Here is a 20,619-nt window from a genome sequence, read left to right as displayed (position 1 = left end):
ACAAAAATTCACCATATCTTGGGCCATAAGACAAGTCTCAAAAACATCAAAGCATGGAAATCATACAAATAATATGAGATCATGTAACCAAAATGCAATTTATGATAGAAATCAATTTTTTCAAGCAATAACTAAAACATTCCCACATGTTTTGAAATTGACACATACTTCTAAATATCCCAGTGGTCAAATAAGTAACTATAATGAAATCATAAAGACTTTTAACTGCACAATAATGAAAACATTACATAAAAATTACATATTAAAAACTTACAAGGATATTACATCAAAATATTACAAAAAATTACGTTAAAATATTTACCAGGGGCCAGCCCCGTGGTCGAGTGGTTAAGTACGCACACTCCACCTTCAGCAGCCCAGGATTTCATCAGTTCAGATCCTGGGTGTGGACATGGCACCACTCATCTGGCCACGTTGAGGTGGCGTCCCGCATGCCACAACTAGAGGGACCCACAACTCAAAATATACAACTATGTACTGGGGGAATTGGGGGAGAAAAAGCGGGGTCGGGGGAAGAAGAGAAGATTGGCAACAGTTGTTAGCTCAGGTGCCGATCTTTAAAAAAATTTTTTTTTAATTAAAAACAATATTTACCATATACAACATGGTAAAACTGTATTTAGATGAAAATAGATAGCCTTAAACATGGTTTCAGGAAAAAAAAATAGTAAATTAAATATCCATCTCAAAAAGTGAGAGAAAGAACAATAGAAGAAAGTCAAAGGAAGAATAAATTGTTAGGATAAAATCATAATAAAATAAAAATACAGAACAGCCATGCAATTGAGAGAATCAAAAACCAAATGTGGATTGGTTCCTTGAAACAATTAATAAAATTGATAAACATTTGGCAAAGCTTATAAATAATAAATGAGAGAAGGCATAAATCACCAATATTCAGAAATGAAAAAGGGGATGTCATACAGACCCTACAGATATTGAAAATATCATGATAGGATATAATGAATAACTTTATCCCTAAAACTTTGAAATTTCAATGAAATGGTCAAATTTCTGGAAAATGTAGCTTACCAAAACTGACATCAGAAAAAATACAAAATAAGTTAAAATACAAACAATAATATAACAAATGAAGAAATTAACTTGGTAATTAAAATCCCCCACATGAAGACAACTCAAGGCTAACATAACTTCCATGGTTAGCTGTTCTGAACACTTACAGAAAAAATAATTCAAGCCTTGAACAAATTTCCTCAAACAATAAAAACAGAGAATACACACTTTGACTAACTTTATGAGGCTCGCATAACCTTGATAATAACAAGGACATTACAAGAAGGAAAATTCCAGGACACTCTCATTCATGAACATCAGTGAAGTTTTCTAAACAAAATTACTGTCAAACTGAATCCATCAATATATAAAAATGGTAGTACCTCAAAACAAAGTTTGTTTTATTTTAGGACTAGAAGATTGGCTTAACATTAGAAAAAGCAATTAATGCAATTTATGTAAGGGTATTAAAGGGTAAAAATCATATGATCATCTCAAATGATGGTAAAAAAGCATCCAAATAAATTTCAACACCCATTGTGTTTTTGAAACAAACTAAGAATAGAAGAGAATTCTCTTAATGTGATGAAGGAAATTTTATCAATCAGAATAGGCTAGGTTATTGAAGTAACAGCCAATCTCCAAAATCAAAAGCTTAAAACAGTAAGTGACTTTGTTTCTCACATTCGCTTGATGCCTATGGAAGGTTGGCAAGGGGGTTCTGTTTATTGTAGCTACTTAGGGCCCGTCACAGATGTTGCTGGTCATCGCACCAGAGGGAACAAGAGCTCAGAAGAGTCTCTCTCTGGCGATGAAATGCTCCATCCTGGAAGTAACACATTTCACTACTCATTGGCCAGATGTAATCCAGGGCCCAGCCAACCTCACTGGGACAAGAAAATGCAATCCTAACTTGGACATTGTGAATAATATATTTTAGAGTCTCTGGATCCTGTTACATTCTTTTGAAGAACGTCAGTTCTAATTCTGACAGATGATTAACCTGTTAAACACAAACTCCAAAATTTGCCTCTGCTGCGATGAACAGCAGCCAAAGTTCTTTCATCTTCAGGTCTTTCATCTTCCAGCTTCTGCTCGTCATCTGGGCCTACTGAGATCTCTACCATGTCTGTAATCCTTAGACTTCAAGTAAGGCAGAGTTTTCATGCAGATTTTTGGTGTACCTCCTCTGTGGGTCTCTGCATTCCAGGATCTGCTTACCCCTAATTTTCTATCTGCTCTGCCAGCGCAGAGCTTTCTCCTCTGACACCTCAAGCCAGTATACCTGCTCCCGCCTTCTGCCCAGGCCACTTACATTAGCTCTACGGCAACAAGCTTTCAACTCATAGATCTTACCTGAGGCACTGCCATCTTTCAAGGACAGACTCTCCTCCAGTTTCTGCCTACTTTAAATTCTTTGGCATGACATTCAAGGATTCCCATTAAATATCTGGCTGCAAATTATGTTTTCAACTTAATTTCCTACTTCTCTTCATTCACCCCATGCTTTAGCCAAACTGATTGTGCTTTAGGACTTGCCTTTCACTCTTCTCATTCCATACCTTTGCTCTCTTTCGGGAATGCCCATTCTCATTTCCCAAATGCCTAAATGTTAAGGAACATCCAAAGCCTGGCTCCAGTAGGAATTTTCCTGTGGAATCTCTTCTGATTCTCCTCTCCCTCCCTAATCGTAACTCCAGTCCTCTCCCACCCCCACTTTCCCTCTCCCACAGAACTTTGTATCTTCCTCTCTCTGTCGCCTAGAATATAATGTTAGAAAGTAATATATTCCCACAGCATCTAATGTGATGGCTGGTACGTGGTAGATGCATAAAAATATTTGCAAAAGTAATTTAATCAGGGACATACCTCCCATCCATACTGAAATTTGTACAGGTGTCATAACCAAAAGTGTGAAGTGGCCATTTGGGCTTGCCACTGTACTGCATATTATCTAAAAACTATCTTGTAAAATCCCTGATATGAAACAGCAAATAAGGAGTATAGCGTATAATGCTTTCCATTTATCGGAGAAATTACTTAAGTGGTAAGAGTAAATTTCTGTTTATTCATCTGCATTCTCTTATGTGCCTCTTTTTGTTTATAAGCAGTAACATACATTTGTGAGATAATCTATTAGGAGGCGAGGTGACCTCAGCCTCTGAAGAATGCAGAAATGTCACTCATCTACAAATAGACAGAACGTAAGACAGTGGCCTCATTAGGAGAGCTCTAATGAGTTGAGGTCAGCCAGCTATAAAGGACAAACATGCACAGAGACAGCTAAAGAAACTTGAACAATAACATTTTCAAAAGCTGAATATTCTTGTTAAAGAACACCCAATGAAGAGAATATATATGCCAAGTAAGGATAAAATATGAGAATCCGTGTGACAATGCAAAAATTGTTTTGAGAATTCTATTTAATTAGAAAGGAGCAAGTACAACTGAAATGCATTATCCTTCATTTCTGATCTAATAATTTTACTTATATGCCTTGAAATTTTCCAAGTAAATTGTTTTCGAAGTGATAACTATTGAAAAAAGGATAATTTTTAATTTAAGTTGAAAAAATCTAATTAGTTCTGAAAGTATGGAAAGGAAGTGTATTACTCAGGATTATTTTGGTTACAAGATTCACAGAGAAAACTGACTCAATTTGTCATAAACTGCAGGTTTGCTTACTAACTCACATAACTAAACAATCCAGAGATGGGTCCCATTTCAGGTGCAGTTTAATCTGGCAGGTCACCACTGTCACTCTCTGCTCTGTTTTATGCAAGGTCATCTTAAAGTTGGCCCACTTCTTGGCCTCAGGATGCCCTGAGTAGATCCTGGGACTATGTGCTTACTTATTTACTCCTGTAGGAAAATGCAAGTGTCATTGTCCCTGAATTTCCAGAAAAAGTAAAAGTCAAAGATTTATTATGATTATACCAGCCAGGGCCACATACCTAGCTTTGAACTGTGGTCCAGGGGGATGGGACACACGGCCTCGATTAATGCAGATCACGCATCCTCCCCATAGTACAGGTTAGGGAAAGGGAGAAGAGTTTGTTTCCCAAAATAACATGAATTCTACAGCAGAGGCATTTACTAAACACCAAATATCTATTTGCTCCCCAGCGTTTCTCAGTCGTATGGAACCATGGGACTAACTCTGCTGCTGCGCTGTGAATGGAAGACATGTACTCCCTGCAAACTAAGCATTTCACCCAAAGCTGTCTTCTAACTCTCTCTTCTCCTCACCCCATGTTGACCTGAATTGCATACCTACCCTGAATGAGAAACAGTCCTTCTGTGTAAAGCCACTGAGATTTTAGGGTTAATTTATTGCTGCAGCAAACTTAGCCCGTGCTGACCAATTCAGATTCCCAAATGAGAATCCATAACTATTGAAGGAAATGGAATCTGGAAGATTATAGCTTAAAACATCCGTTTTCTGAGGAAGTCACCTCCTTCTTGTGAACCTTCAGCAGCTGATGCTAAAGGCCTTCTTTCTCTGTCTTCTGAAAATTAGTGTGGCCATTGGAAGAGCCATAGACCTGGGCCTGGGTTCTAGTACTGGCTCTACCATTTTCTGCAAATTAATCCAGCTCCTTGAGCTCAGGAGATGAGTTCTCAACTCCAAAATAAGAGAATGAATACGTATGTCAGAGAGTTGTTGTGATCATTAGTGAGAAATGTCCAGGTCAGGTGACAAGCAAGCTTATTAAGTGATAAGTGTTGTGTTGAATATGAGCAATCATAGCCAGGTAGGGTTGTAAAATCCCACTATCTAATGGTTGCCGTTCTCTCTCCCTTCCTCTCTATCCATTTCTGTCACACTTAACCTGTCAGTTACCTTACCACTTTTAATTCTCCGTTAAAGCAAGTCATAATATAAGAACCGGTGTCATTCTACATGAATTCCTATACAGAAAAAACATCTCAGTAGATGCAAGGTAATGGCAATCTGAGGCAGAGATTAGACAGCCTCAGAAGTATTTGAACAGTTACCCAGTCGCTTGCCAAAGGAAAGATTCCTTCTGGACCTCTGAGGGGGAGTCGAAATCAGGCCAAGCCATGTATGAATAAGGAAAATGAATAAGGAAAATGTATGAACAAGACAAAAATGGCGGGAATGGAGATTATAGTTGTGCATGCCAGAAAAACACAATAGGATAAAAAAGAGAAAAAGCTAAAAATAGCAATATTGTATTTTCAAACTAAATTCACCACGTATTGTCCGTCCCTTTCCCATTCTCAAACAAACAAACAAATTCTATCACTCTGGTCAAAATCCTAACTCTATCACATACCAGCTGTCAGACAAGTTAACCACTTTGAGGCTCAATTTATAAAATTGGGATGAGAACAGCACCCAACTTATGGGTTATTTCAGTGAACAAATGAGATAATACATTTCAAGCTCTTAGAAGAGCACATGGTATAAGTGTGATAAATGTTATCACTGTCATCATTGTTATCGTCATCATCACCATGACCACCTTCATCATTCTGTCTTGATTATGGCAACAGTTTTTGGTCACCCAGGCTAAAACCTCATCTTGGAAATCTTCATCCCTCCACATGAGGGCTGAGCTGTAGTCAGGGAATAACACCCCTGCAAAGTGTTGCTTCCTTTTTCAGAAGATGCCAGCAAACCCAGCTCCATCGTGATGACTTGTTCTTTAAGAATAAGCCACTTAAACTCAGGACCCAGCAGGATCTAGTCTGATTGTTCAAAGTCTACACTAGAGTCTGTGTTCACTGTGAAACTCTGAACATTTCTCCTGATCGTGCTCCAAGTCCGGCTCCCATGTCCACCAGGACTTGGTAGTATGCTGGGAGGAAGTGGGGTCTAAGCCTACAGGTCTTGGGCTCATGCAAACCAGATCCCAGTTTGCCATTAACTTGGTGTGGTTTTGGCCAATTAATTCTTTCCTCTCTCTCAGGGTATTATAAAACCAATGGCCAGGAGATAATGTAAGGACTCATGGATCATACAAGTGGAGTGTTTAGCACAGAGCCAAATCAAGGTAGTAATAATAGTAAATTATGATTTTTACCTCACTGCTATTCTTTCATGGTCACAGCTCTACAGACTTGCTAACTTTGGGTCATCACAAAATTCATAGATTTGGATTCTATGACTTTCATCCAAGTTACAATAAAAATATTAGATGGAAACTGGACTATCTCAAGCATAGCCTGCTGCAGTATCCCAGTAGGGACTGTGTAAGTTTATACCAGACCATCAGTGCGTATGACTTGGATTCAATTTTTCACACACTAAAAAACAGAAAAAGCCTAACTCTTCAACCGTTTCCGTATGTCACCTACAAGAGAGGTCTTGCCAGATGCCTTGCTGATGTAAGTCTGTTTATGATCTCCTTCATGAGTAAATTTATTAGAATATGAGCGGTGAGCTTGGCCTGACTTATTCCAGGGAGCTCACTCTGGCTTCTAATAATCACTGTTGTTTTTCTGGGAGCTCTCAAATCACCCGCTTAAGTAATCAACACCAGAATTGTACCACATATTGATGGTCGAGCCTAGCACTGTGTCGTTTTTCATACCCCTTCTTTGAGGAAGAAAGGGCTACACTTTCTTGGATATTGATATATTTATCCATGCTCTATTTTGTAGCACAGCTGCCAACTTTTTTGTTTCGTGAAAAGCCTGTGTGTATGATATCCTTCTTAAAAGTCCACTACTTCTACTATCTTAAAGCTGTGGCAAATTTGGACACCTTTTCCCAACCAGAGGAAGAAACATAACAGTAATTTTTAGAAGTGGTACTTGTTTGTCACAGCAGACTGTCATTTGCTGTGACTCTGACAATGGCACCAAGGCTGGCTAACTGCTTCCTTTGGTCATCATTGCATCTGTCACCCAACTCCTTCAAGTTGGACTGAGCCAGCAGTCTCAGTTTGGGGGAGCAAGTTGTTCCCAAGAGACTACACTGCCTCCTGACAAAGCAGGGCATTGATAAATTGACTCTCAGTTACTGTTAGAGGAATTCAGTGTGTATGAGGGCAAACTCAGGCCCAACCTAGGTTGCAGCAAGACTGAAAAGGAGTGTGTTGGGTTACGCTGTTCTTCAGGTTCCTTCAGGTCAAGAAAGTTGTGAGCATAAAATAGATCCTGCTAGTGATGTATTGTTGAGTCCATTTTGGGAACTGAATATGTTCACTTATTTAAAAAGCTAGTATTAATTATGCATCCTTCTTTAAAACTAGGAATTTAATGGAAAGAAAGGCCTAACACTCTCACCAAATACTAAATTGTATTCTATTGTTCTAACATCAGAATATATTTTTGCCTATTGAAAAAGTGAAAAAATTAACCACTTGTAGTAACAAAGCTTTGACAGGAAATCTGAATTTTGCATAAAGATAGTTCCTTTCTGTATGGGATGGAGGAAAAAATGACACTTTTTTAGTATAACGCTTAGTGAAAAACAATGAATTAAAGAAAAAATAATAACCCTTGCTATAGGCTTACTCTCTATTCACAGGAGCTGGGCTAAGTCTGTGATCCTTTAATTGGCAAGAATGTGAGAAATCAGGCCACATCGTATTTATTTAGCAGTTGAGTTCTGTTTTGAAAGAAGAAAAATTTCTACAATTCTGAAACCTAAATTTGGGTTGAAAACATATTACAAATTCATAAATTAATAGATTATATTGTTAGTGCCCCTCAACTAGCAAAATTTATATCCATTTCAATCTAATTCAACTAGCATGATATTGAGCCCACCAATCTCGAATATTAATAAAATATTTTAGCTCCAGAAAAAATAAGACAAAATACGTTGAAACGTCTATAATAAGCAAATTCATAGAGACTGAAAGTAGATTTGAGTTTCCCAGGGCCTAGAGATGAGGAGAATGGGGAAGTTTTGCTTAATGGGTATAGAGTGTCTGTTTTGGGTCATGAAAAGGTTTTGGAAATAGACAGTGGTGATAATTGTCTGACATTGTGAATACAATTAATGACACTTAATAGTCCACTTAAAAATGATTAAATGACATTTTACATTATATGTATTTTACACAATAAAATAAAAATAAATTGTACAAGGTATCAAAATAAATAAGAATGATTCAAAAACTAAAGTCAACTCCTAAGATTATAACATCATATTTTCTTTTAGAATTCTGGTCTCTGTAATATAACAAAAAATAAATATTAGAAAGAAAAGATAAATTTAGCAATGTTTTTGATAATATAATTACTTATAAAGGCCAATTCAATTCACTTAAAAACAATTAGAACCAGTAAGGGAATTAAGTTAACTAATTATAAATGAATATACAAAAATCATAAGTTTTTATGTGTGTATTATCAATAATTTTTAGAAAGCATATTGAGATAAAATGATCTTACACAAATAGTAGCAACATATAAAATTCCTTTGAGAAAACTTTAAAAAACTGTGCAGAATCTACATGAAAAATACTGCAAAGATTTTTGGAGGAGCTTAATTAAAGACACAAAAAAATCAAAGAGATACATGTCCCTGTTGAAAGATTCAATAGTAAAGATGACAATTTTCTCCAAAATTATTCTCTAAATTTATTGGAATTTTTATCAAAGTGCCAGGCATATTTTTTAACCTGACCAAATTATTTACAATTTTGTCTCAAAATATAAATGGTTAAGAATAACCAAGAAAATATTGAGAAAGGATAAAGAGAGAGTGTTTCAATTCTGCTACAATAAAACTTAATAAAGTTACAATCATAAAGAATAATATTTTTAGGGAAATATGCAAAATATATTGATAACTTTTAAAAGCAATGTAAAAATAGTATTTTTTTAATGGAATAAGATCTTGTGTCTACATATGACCATAGAAAAGATAGTCCGTACTGTTAGCGTCTGGGTATACAAATTTCCAATATTTTCACTGTTTCTATTCTTATAGTGAAAATATGCTTTTAACCTACTTTTGTACTCACCTGCATCTTATAAGCATTTTTCTTTTTTAAAAATATTTTTTATTAGATGACTTCAATAATTTTATGATTGTCCATTGTATCCATATACTGGAGTTTACTTAAACAATCTATTGTTTGGGGGACATTTAGATTGTTCCTAATTATAAACAATACTATTTATAGCATCTTTTCTATAACTCTTTCTGCACAGTTGCATGCTTCCTTAGACTAACTGCTGAGAAGTGAAATTGCTGGGTCGAATGTTACATACGTATTACCATAGAAAGGTTGCGATGGTTTATAATATGGTATTGTGAGAGGGCCACTTTTCCTAATCCTGTTTCCACCACTGAGTATTAAATTTTCAAAAACTTTGTTATTTGATATTAAAAATTATAAAGTAGTGTTTTATGACACTTGATTACCAATGAAGTTGAACATTCTAGATGGGTAATTCTTCATTTGCATTTATTAATTTGTTATTATCTATTCATATATTTTGCCAGCTTTTAATTAGCAGACTCAACCCGTTTTTGGTTTGTGATATCTATTTGTATATCAAGAATGTCAACGTTTATAACATATGTCAAAAATACTTTTTAGAATTTATTGTTTGCTTTTGCGCTTTGTTTGGTGTCTCCCGCTTTAAAATAGGAGATAGAAACGTTTCCAGGTTTCCTGACTCCACAATAGGGAATCATATCTAATAGAAAATATTCTCACTTTGCAAAGATCATAGCAATGGTGGATTTTATGCTTGAGAAAATCATACATGTAACTTATAACCATCTAAGGTGAATGTTTTACCACCTTGACTTTAAATTATTTTTTCCTTATTCTTCAGCAATTTTCTATATATCTGGAAGTTCTATCTTGTTGGTTATACTTTAAGGCAGTAAGCAGTATACAATAGAAATCCAATTTTCTGAATAGAAAGTTTCCACTGGTTGATCTATAATGTCAGTAGATTTCTATGTTAGACCCTTTTCAAAACCTTAAATCTTGAGTTCAAAGTCCTCACTTATGTCTTGACAATAGCTTTCAGGCCCATCAATACAAGAATAAACACATTTCTTCTCTTTCAAGCTACAGAATTATATTCTCTTTATATCTGTTAACATACTTTTTCAAAGGGAAAGAACTTGGTTCCAAAAAAAAAAAAAGACTTCTTTTTTATTTAATTCCATTGGGACAGTCAGAACAAAAAGACTTCAACTTAATGGCTTATCTTAATTCCCCAAGAATGAGGAAGAAAAATAGAGGAAGTGAAGTGGAAATGGGCAATATAAAAAAATCCCTCTTGGATGAAGTTAAGGAGTTTTTATAGTGCATGCCCTGGCTTAATTTCACAGCAACTGCCGAGGTTTTAGAGCCATTCCTGGTCATTTAGGAGGACTCAGAGTTCCATCTTAGATATCGTTAAGAGTAATGGTTCAGGCATTTTGCTTTCAGTCATTGTCAACCCAATAACTTTTATCACAATCATGTTAATTCAATTGGGGTTGCAATGAAATGAAATAATTATTCCTTAATAGCTATTATTACTATCCATGGTGAGATTATTAATTTACCCCAAAGTGATCAATTAGTTATAAGCATAAACCTAATCAACAAAAGTTTATGTATTATTGCTCATACATGTATATATAAGAGTTATATATATAGATAGATACACACACACACACACACACACACACATACGTAAAACTTACTCCTTAATCAATGTATTCTATACGGCAAAACTCTTCTCTAACATTGGTAACAGAGGAGCATATATACTTGAGCCTGTTTGAGTGCAAGCTTTAGCATGTACACCCTAAAAGATGAACACTGTGATAAGCCAGCATTTAGTGGACACTATGACTACCAAAATCTTTTCTGCAGTCACCAAATGGGCTCTGCCATGCTCATATATCTATCTCTTCTAATACCTTCAATAGTTTTTCCTACTTGTGACTTTATAGTATCAACAGAAAGTCTTTCTTGAAAAAGAAAACAAAACTTGAAATGAGAATTATGTGCACACAATAATACATTTATTTTAATGTGTAAAAAAATACAAACAACACACCCATGTGGTTCTGTTTCAATGTCTAATCCTTCCTCACTAAGGAGTTTATCAAACTTTAGCTGGATGTGGCTATGAGTCCTTTTTAAAAAGTGGAGTAGGAAGAAGGGATGAGTAGAGAGAAAAGGCAGAAACCCAGGATCTTAAACATCTGATTCTGTTTGGTTGATATGGCAAGATGGGACCTATGGATCTTTTAGCTTGGGAAAAAGTACTACAACCTCACCCTCCTTTTATACATATCTACATACATCCACATACTTCTTCCCATCACTTCTAAATGACACTAAGGAAAATGTATACACAATGATAAACCATTTAGAAGACTGTTTCTATGCTATCTGGGGCTTTGGTCCCACATCTATAAGTATGTCTTTATCCTCATGAGCTGGAGTAGACCTTGCAGTAAAGGAGGACTCCTTTATCCAAAAGGGGACAGTCCCTAGCATGCTATTCCCTCTCCTGGAATGTTCTTCACCCAGGTAGCATTCTATTCATCCCTTAGATCTGTCCCTGTGTCTGGGAGCCTTTCCTACTCTCTAGACTGGGTTCAAACAGCCCTTTTGATTTGCTTTCAGAATACGCTATCCTTCTTATGAATACTCATCACACTTGTATTATTTTTTCAATATATTCTTCCATACTATACTATAAGTTCCAAAGGGATAAGCCTTGTTCACTTCAGATATATCTATCACGTATCTGCCTTGTTCACTTCTGTATCTCCAATTCCTAAAACAGTGACTGCCACCTAATCCATTCTTAATAAATATTTTCACAAATAAGGATTAAGTAAACTAATAGATGTAAAGTGCTCAGTTTAATTCCTGGCATATAGAGGTGCTCAGTATATATTAACTGTTAGCGTTAACCATCACACAGATCTGTGCAGTCTGAAACCTAAACATGTTGAGCTTTGTTGACAGACTTTTTGAAAGTATATCCACAGTCCATAATCCTCAGAACAACATTTCTGCCAGCTCCCAGTTGTCTTCTGTTAAACTGAGCTTGGTCAGCAGGCAGGGTTTAGCAATCCTTGGCTTCCTGAAAAGACAAAACAACTCTTAGATTGGATAAGTCCAGAAAAAGGGCCACCATGAGACAATCAACATGCCCTTCTCCCTCTCACGTTCCCATGGTTCTCCGAAGCTCTGCTGTTAAATATCTCATTACTAAAGCTTTTAGGCTAAATTATAGCATTCTATTTTTAGTTGTTTTTTCAGAATATATGGTATGGCTTGCCGTGTATCTAAGTGCTGTAGTAATGAGCCATCATGCAATCGAATTCCATAGTTGTATTTAGATTGGTTCTCTGAGTTAAAGCTGAGCCATCTCTATCCATTGCATTTGTGTTTACTTTCAACCAAACAAGAATGTATTCTGAACCGGAGCAGAAGTGGTGGCACTGCCCTTAGGTGTTTTTATGCCCCAACCCCCATTTTGTTGCTGAAGGGAGTGAAGCTGACCACATTTTATTTTTAAAAACTTCCTAGTGATTCCAGAGGAAATAGCCGTGAAACCACTAAATGATACCTTATATGCTTAAATTTTTAATTGAGAATTCAGTTTGGTTCAAACTTATCCTAACTGTCATCCTTGTGCCTGGCTAGTCTATTCTTTATCTCATAGGAAATGGAGTGATAGGGGACTCTTCAACTCTTTGTAGGTAATGAGATCATCAGATATGCTCTAGGAAGGTTAATCCAGCAGCAGTGTGAAAAGACAGATTGGAGAAGTGGAGAAAGACAGAAAGAAGGGAGGCCAGCTAGGAGGGCATGACAGTGCTCCAGTGGAGGAGTTCAAGGGCCAGACCAGAGGAGAGGTGGTGAGGATGGAGACCCAGGACCAGAGGAATGGTAGTGGGGATGGAGAGACCAGAGGAGTGGAGATGAGGAGGAGGAGGAGGACAGAAATTCAAGAGCTACTACAGAGGCAGAACAACATGAGTTTGCAACATGAGGAATGTGAGAGATGAGAAATAGCTTTTGACCCTGGGTGGCTGGGAACCTGATTGTATCATTACTAAATATGGGAAACATGGTTAAAAGAGAAAGTTTATGGGGGAAACATCTTTGAGACAAACTAAATTTAAGATGCTGGCAAGATCTGGGCTGTTGGAAATCTGAGCTGGAGTTCAAGAACAACATCAGGACTGCCTTATAGGTATTTGACCATGGTTTCATCTCTTTTGACAGCCTAGTTCCTTTGATCCATCTGTAAAAGACACACACATTAAGGTCAAAGTCAATCTTTTCTTTAGAAAATAGAACATCTTACAAATAAGAGTGTTTGACTTTGTCTTGGAGTAGTCTAGGTCATCACAGTCTGCACCTTTGACCTTCTATCATAGATGGTTCCCATGATATCAATCCCATGGTTGAGGAAACTGTGACCAAGAGAGTGTGGGGGAGTTGGCAGAGTTCATATAGCCAAAGATCAGTGTCCTGATCCCCAGCCCTCTGCGTTCCCCACTGGTGCAAATGGCAGCTTCCAGACCCTGGAAGTAGGGGAACACCTAGTAACTTGCTGTCTCCTGTCCTGTCTCTGCAGTACAGCTTGTCACTGTGCATTGGGAATTGTTCTTTCATTTTGTATTCCTGTAGTCTATTAGTTATTTACTGTTGATCCCTTCTAAAGTTCTGAGCATTTTAAAATCTTACTTTTCTTCCTTACTTTCTCGAGAGTCTATGTATAGTCACTTTATGTTCATTTCTACCAAGAATATTCTCCATGTTTGTAACCAGCCTATAGTTTCTATTCACACACACCATACTCAGTCCCCTTTTCCCAAATTTAAGAATAGCATGGATTATTAACTGAAAGGGATTGTGCATAAAAATTTATCTGTTGTCAACCTTCATGGGGTCCTTTAACTTCAGTGACACTAACTAATATTTCATCTTTCATGCTACCTATCCATCACCAGCCTCTTCTCTGAAGAGGGTTGGTGAGGAACTGGTACAAGTTGGGAGAACAAATAACAGACAAACAAGACCCTGTCTATAACATTAAGGGCTGCACTGCATCATTCAAAGCTGTCATAATAAAGGCTCATCCCGTTGGTGATCCCCAATAGAGTGCAATTTAATTAAATGGTCTACGAGATGACTCCAATTTAACATTGTAGGAATTAATGCTTTTTATTTTTCACTCGTTTCTTTTCCTACCATATAGATGCTCTGAACCTCCGAAACCGACAGGTCATCTGCGTCACTCTCAAAGTCCTCCAGCATCTAGTTGTGTCAGCTGAGATGGTGGGTGAAGCTTTGGTGCCCTATTACCGTCAAATCCTCCCCATCCTGAACATCTTTAAGAATATGAATGGTGAGTTATCCCAGGAGTCAAAATGTCTTTTAAGCCCTGAAAAAGGGAGTGGTTTGAAGTAGAGTTAATTAGCAACACATTTAAGGATTTATGATTGCATATAAACCAAGATGCATTTGGAAATCTAAATAGCGTAACTCCCACCCTTCTTCTGCTACTCCCTAGGGAAATGGTAAAATTAACAATTTCATTTATTACTCCTCACACGTACAGCTTACTTACTCAGTTCGGAAGCACTGGAGCGGTTCTATAATCTTCCAATAATTAAATTGTAAAGTTTTTTAATAGTCTTTTGAATCTATTAGTAGGTGTTCAGTTTGTCGTTTCTCTTGATAGTAATTCTACCTTTTGGTACTTCCTGTTAAAACTGTAGTCAGTTATGATTAATTGGCTTAAGATAAATTTCTTAAAGCAATATTATTAAAATCTGATGCGGGTGGTTTGGAGAGTTTTAATGCATGTTCTCCCATTAAAAAAAAATAGATCTTTTGTAGTTACTTAGTTGATGATGAGTACTGATTAGAAATCTATGCTTCCTGATCCATTTATTTAAAAAAATATATTATCTCTAAGCCTTTGGAAGCACTCATGAGCTCAGAGGAATCAGCCTCGCCCTAACAAAGGTAGTAGCAAGTTTCGGTGATCTCTTGGCAGGCAGTGGATATGCATCTGTTCATTGAGAGTATGATTTTCCTTTCATGGCTCTTGAAATGCTGTGAATCTAATTTTCTTTATGTTCCTAACTTTGAAGTTCCATACTTCTCATATGCACAGTGAAGTCAACGTTTGAAGTTAATTCCTGACAGCCATGTAAATAAATTAGTAATTTTGTGGAAGCCTGCATGAAAATTTTGCAACGGGACGTCCTTATTGTATATACAAAAAAAAAAAAAAAAAAAATCAAACAAGACACTGTGTGTGGCAGCTCCGAGCTCATGAAGTCTTTTGTTTGGAATCAGGATTTTTCATATTATTCCTAAATTGCTGTTAGTCTGCTTAATCAGGCAGACTATGCAGGAAATCATGGATTTCTCAGACGGTCTTTGTCTTTCAATAGTAGGACTTACTTATATGTTTAATATTAAACATACTCAGTAAAAAGGACTTCAGCTGGGGTTATGGGAGATTAAGAATGCTCATAACTGAATGAGTTGATATCCACTTTGAAATATCTAAAAGCTATAGAGCTAATGTGGACATTAAGACAAGATGGTTACTCTTTCAGGAAAGTAAAAATCAGATGTTAGTAATTGAGTCTCTTATGGTCTAAAATGAAAGTTTTAGTAACAGCATTTCTACTTTCTGGAAAATACTTGTTTAAATATTCTTTATTCATAATTTATATTTTTACTATTGGCATTGACTACATGTGTGCACATTCTTCAATTATGGGTCATAAAATAAACTCTAAGTTCATCAATTATATTTAGATTCCAGTTAACTTGAGGGAGATAGAGGTACAGATGATAGAGATAGATATAAAGATAAAGATAGAGACAGATGAGAAAGATTCTAGTTAACTTAAGGGAGATAGAGATACAGATGATAGAGATAGATATAAAGATAAAGATAGAGACAGAGATGAGAAAGCTAGAAGAATTAAAGAAATGGAAGAATTAGGAAACAGCCATCCCCAGAAGTCTTAGTCATAGTTAACATTTTGGTAGTGTATGATTGGCAACTGTGTCCTCAATAATCCTCATAGGAACTTAGAATCTATGTACTGTGACTTTCCCTACTTCTTCCTTGCACCAGTTGCCTCTGTAACTTTCCTCCTATATAAACATCTGTTTCTGTACTTGACTGTCGTGGAAGAGGAGGGCTAACACATTGCTCCTCCCATATTTGAGTAGGAGTCGGTGGTGCTACAATGCTGTGTTAAGCTTTTGTTGTCCCACAGTAGAATCTGGAACTTAAATCTAAGCATCATGTTGTATCTTTGTATAAAAGAAGGAAAACAGTGATAGTCAAAAGACAATTAGGATCTCTCTCATCCTCAAGGAAACCTGTGAAGAATGAGTACAGCTGCCACAAAGACAGATAAATCTCATTGGGAGCTCTACTAAACTACCAAACTACTAGTTGGGAGACTACTAAATGAAAATAATTGGTTTATACGTCTTCCTTATTATACTTTTAATTTAATTCTTTAACTCACAAATGTTCATAAGCTTAATAAAAGAAGTGATTGGCTTTCGGAATATATCCCTATTTAGATTTTATCAGCGTGAGGAATTTAGACTTTATACCATAGCCTTAATTGGTCCCAAACATAGCTAATTATTTTGGAATGTTTATAAATGCATGCACCAGGAATTCTACATTCAACTATTTTTCTGCTCAATATCTTTCTGACATTTGAGGGAAAAAAAATATTAACTTCAGCTTCATTTTCTACTTATCTTAGAAACTTGTCATATAATGCCAGAATGTAGTTTGCTGTATTGCCAGAGGGTCATATTACAAAATTGGAGCATTCTAGCTATAAAACTTAAAACTATTCTTCAAAGTGGCTATGTTACCAGAGATCCATTTCTATTGGAAGAAGCTTATCACATAATTTCCAATTACAATAGTATTTTCAGTATGAAAATAATTTAGCTTTAATAGCATTTTAATAAATCCTGCTTTATCATTATAGATATTTTATTCACATTCACAGAACCATGTATACTTATTTTATTTAAGCAGATGTTTTTAGTAACTGATATATTTATTTACAATTAAAATTATATTAGAAATTGACAGCATGTAGCATTAGAAAAAATTTATCCTTAATTTCAATGTATTTATGAGAAATTTCACGTTTCCACGTTTTCCTACTTTCACATAAATCAATATCATGTTAAATACAGATTCAAACATATTTCTTTCAAGTCCCACCACAAAATCTCCTTGAGACTGAGATCAGATGTAAATGACAGGAAGAAAGGAAGAAAGAATGAATGAATGAGAGAATATTCCTTCAAATATAATTCCTTTCTGTCAGTGGTTCCTCAAAATACAAGCTTTAGCTTAATTCTACTGCCTGCTGCTTTTTGCAGTTTCTGTCCTACTTCAATGTCAACTGGACTTTCTCTGAAATGAGAGGTGGGGCTGAGTCACCAGGGGCTGGACAGTCTTCCCAGGGGACCAGTGGGAAATGAGGTAGATCGGGGGAGGCACAGATGATGCTGGCAACACCAATTTATGTGCCGTCTACACCTCTCTAAGTATTGAAACTTATAGCCAGCCCCACAAGATCAGTCCTGTTTTAGGAGAAAGAGTGGCTTTGTATTTCTATTTGTGAATAATATTTTTTCATGTGGTTTAATTAGGCTACCGTCAACAGATAAATCTAAGATATGAATTGTAATGTGGAATAAAGAGTAATATTTTGAAGCCAGAAGAGATGTAATCTTAGGCAAATCATGTAACTTCTCTGAATTCAAATTTCTTCAACTATACAAAATATTTATAACAATGCCTGTTTTGTACAGTTGGCATGACAATTCAAGATAATGTATCCATACCACCTTCATGTAGAGCCTGGGCTTGACTGGGTGTTAAAGGAGACGTTATTATCATACAGCATTATATACATAAACAATATTACATACCATATTATTATATGATATTATATACAAATATAGCAATACTACATAAGCTATTATATAGCAACACCAATAAGCGACTGTGTCCCTCCGATGGGTAACTCATCTCCTCGGCCCTTCTGTGAGCCTGGGAATGAGGCACAACCTCCTGAATTTCCAGCTGCAGTAATTCTTTCTCTTCAAAGGATATACCTTGCTTCTGAGGCCCAAGTGCCAGGTGGGAGGCCAGATAAGTTAAGGACTCTGGGATTCGTTCAAGGATAACTGGTTTTCAAATCCATCCCATCCTGGTTTAATCTTTACGCTCAAATAGGAGACTGTTGTTTTGGGGAACATCACATTTGAAAAAAAAGAAGCCTGAGTGTGACAAACAAGGAGTGCCTGGACCAGGGTTCTCTTTGGAAGATCCAAACTAGTATCTAAGCTTTTGAGCTGGTTTTCCTTAATTCTAAACAACAAATTTTGGATATCTAAAACAGGCTGTCTTTCCAGTCACTGCTTTGGGATGAAAGAGAAAGAAGAATTTCTATAATAGCAATTTATTCTTTGCTGTGTTCTTTCACAAATGTTATTAAAGGTTACAGAAAATTAAGACAATACGAATGTTCAATTTATAGCTTTCAGAGATGAAACTACAAAATTAATGATGCAGTGTATTGCATTTGAGAAGCATGAGCCAATAAATGGTATTAAAATATTTACAGCTAAAATATGGGGCTCTGCCAACACATTAGAGCTGGCCCATAACCTTAAAAATAATAAAGATTGGAGGCAATTCTTATTTTGATTCCTTTGTTTCTAAATACACCAAAAGTCCTGAAATAGCCTCTACCTGAAGCGGTTCGGAGACTCCAGGTATCAGTGACTCTAATAGTCCCATTATTTTATGTCATGGAAGACACAAACTGTAAATATAATAATAAAATAACACGCTCCCGTGTATGTAGAAATCAAATATGGACCCACATGTATAGACTTATCTAGAATACTGCTAGGATGGATACCACTACAGACTGATAAAAGTCTATGAAAAAGGGATTTAAAAATTTTAATTCAAATTCAGACACGTTAAAACATATAAGTAATGAGAATGCATTGAATCTGCAAAGTTTTATAATGTTCATACCAAGTCTGACCCTGAGATTTAAGTAGTTTCTAAAGAATACAAACAATTGTTTTAGCTGACAATCTTTTAAAACAACTTCTTGTGCGAACATAAGTGTTTTCAGTCAACCTGATTCAAACCCTCTAGATAGTTCTGTGAGTACTGTGGGACCTGTTCTCATGGTCCTTTAAAATGCTGATGAACTTTTAGGAGCTGATGGTTTACCGAAAAAAAATCTTGGTCTTTTTGGTCTCATAATTGACTTGTGTAGAGGATATTTCACAGAGCTTTAAATTTAATTTTGGAATTGAAGTTTATTCCCCATGGAATTCTGTAGAATTCTGAGTATGATTTATATTTTAGAAATTTCCTTCAAAGTTCTTTTGAAATCATTAAGTTTATTAGATTCGGAAGCATTTGAATGTCCTGTTGACTGAGGAAAGCTTTAGAATCGTCACTCCCCAATCCCTGAAAGTTAGATCGGGAATGATCACGCATATATCTAATCTCGTCCGAGTTTTCCTCCACTCAGCTTTAACCAGTTGGTCTAAAGAAAGTCCTAGGATCGTGGCAAAGCTGGCAGATATGTGCAGGGGCTCTTGGGTTTGCATCTCTCTCCTATTCGCTATATATTAGACTGTTATTTCCACAAGAGCAAAATGCTTGTGTTGGGCTTCATTTTTCCTATGTAGAGTATGGCGCACCTAGAAGAATTAGGTACTTAATATGTATTTGCACAGAATTTGTTCACTAACCCGGTCTGCATGACCAACACTTGTGTCTTCATTCCTGTCCCAAGTAGCTTCACTATTTCGTGAGCCAGCCCATTCTACTTCCAACAAGAAAGGCCCTTCTTACGTTGAATTGAAATATATGCTTAATATCCTATCGGATTTCTCTCTCTAATCTAAACTATACAGAACAATGTCTAATCCCTTTTCCAAACAGCAGGCCCTCAGAAAACTATATAAATATTCCTTTCCCCTCAATCTTCACTTCTCCAAGTTCAATGTCCCTTCTTCTTCCAAGCGTTCTTTATAAGCAAAGCTTCCAAAGCCTTGAAAATCTCGGGGCGGGGGGGGCATGGGAAGGACCTGTATATCTGCAAATACTGATGGCTCTGCAGTGATCTAAGAGAGCAGCCCGAGGGACAGACAGTCCTGGGAAAAGTCAAGGCTTCTATATCCTCATTCGATGCACCTCACACTTGGCCAACCTATAGGATGACCTTCTCACCATTAGGAGATCTACAAATCCTTGCTAAATAAATTTCCTCTTCACTCAGACTGCTTCATTCAAGTTTATTTTCAACCAATTCACTCATAAAACCCATGTTGGGAGCAGGCACTCCTATAAATTGCCTCTGTCTCTGTTCTTCTTTCTAAACCTCCCTGGTTGCATAGGCCAAGAGGAAAAATTATTCTCAGAGTTGTCTATCTGTATCTAGAAACATGTGACGTGGCAGGGTGATGACCAAGGAAGTCAGAATCAAGTTCTAAAGCCGTGTGTTCGTTTTCCAGGGCTTCCATAGCAAAATACCATAAACTGGATGGCTTAAACAAGAGA

General features: G+C 36.4%; 1 protein-coding gene across 1 annotated transcript in view; it reads left to right on the top strand.

Annotated features, from left to right (window-relative positions):
* The window catches only part of PACRG (parkin coregulated), a 459,238-nt gene that overhangs the window by 251,527 nt on the left and 187,092 nt on the right, over positions 1-20,619 (top strand). The window contains exon 4 of the mRNA XM_070603192.1: positions 14,206-14,355. Within this exon, the coding sequence (XP_070459293.1) occupies positions 14,206-14,355 (150 nt within the window). The remainder of the gene's footprint in view (positions 1-14,205; positions 14,356-20,619) is intronic.

The sequence above is a fragment of the Equus przewalskii genome, chromosome 32 (assembly GCF_037783145.1).
Source record: "Equus przewalskii isolate Varuska chromosome 32, EquPr2, whole genome shotgun sequence".
Classification (NCBI taxonomy): Eukaryota; Metazoa; Chordata; class Mammalia; order Perissodactyla; family Equidae; genus Equus; species Equus przewalskii.
Note: the sequence above shows the minus strand (reverse complement) of the source record. Positions and strands in the feature narration are given on the sequence as shown.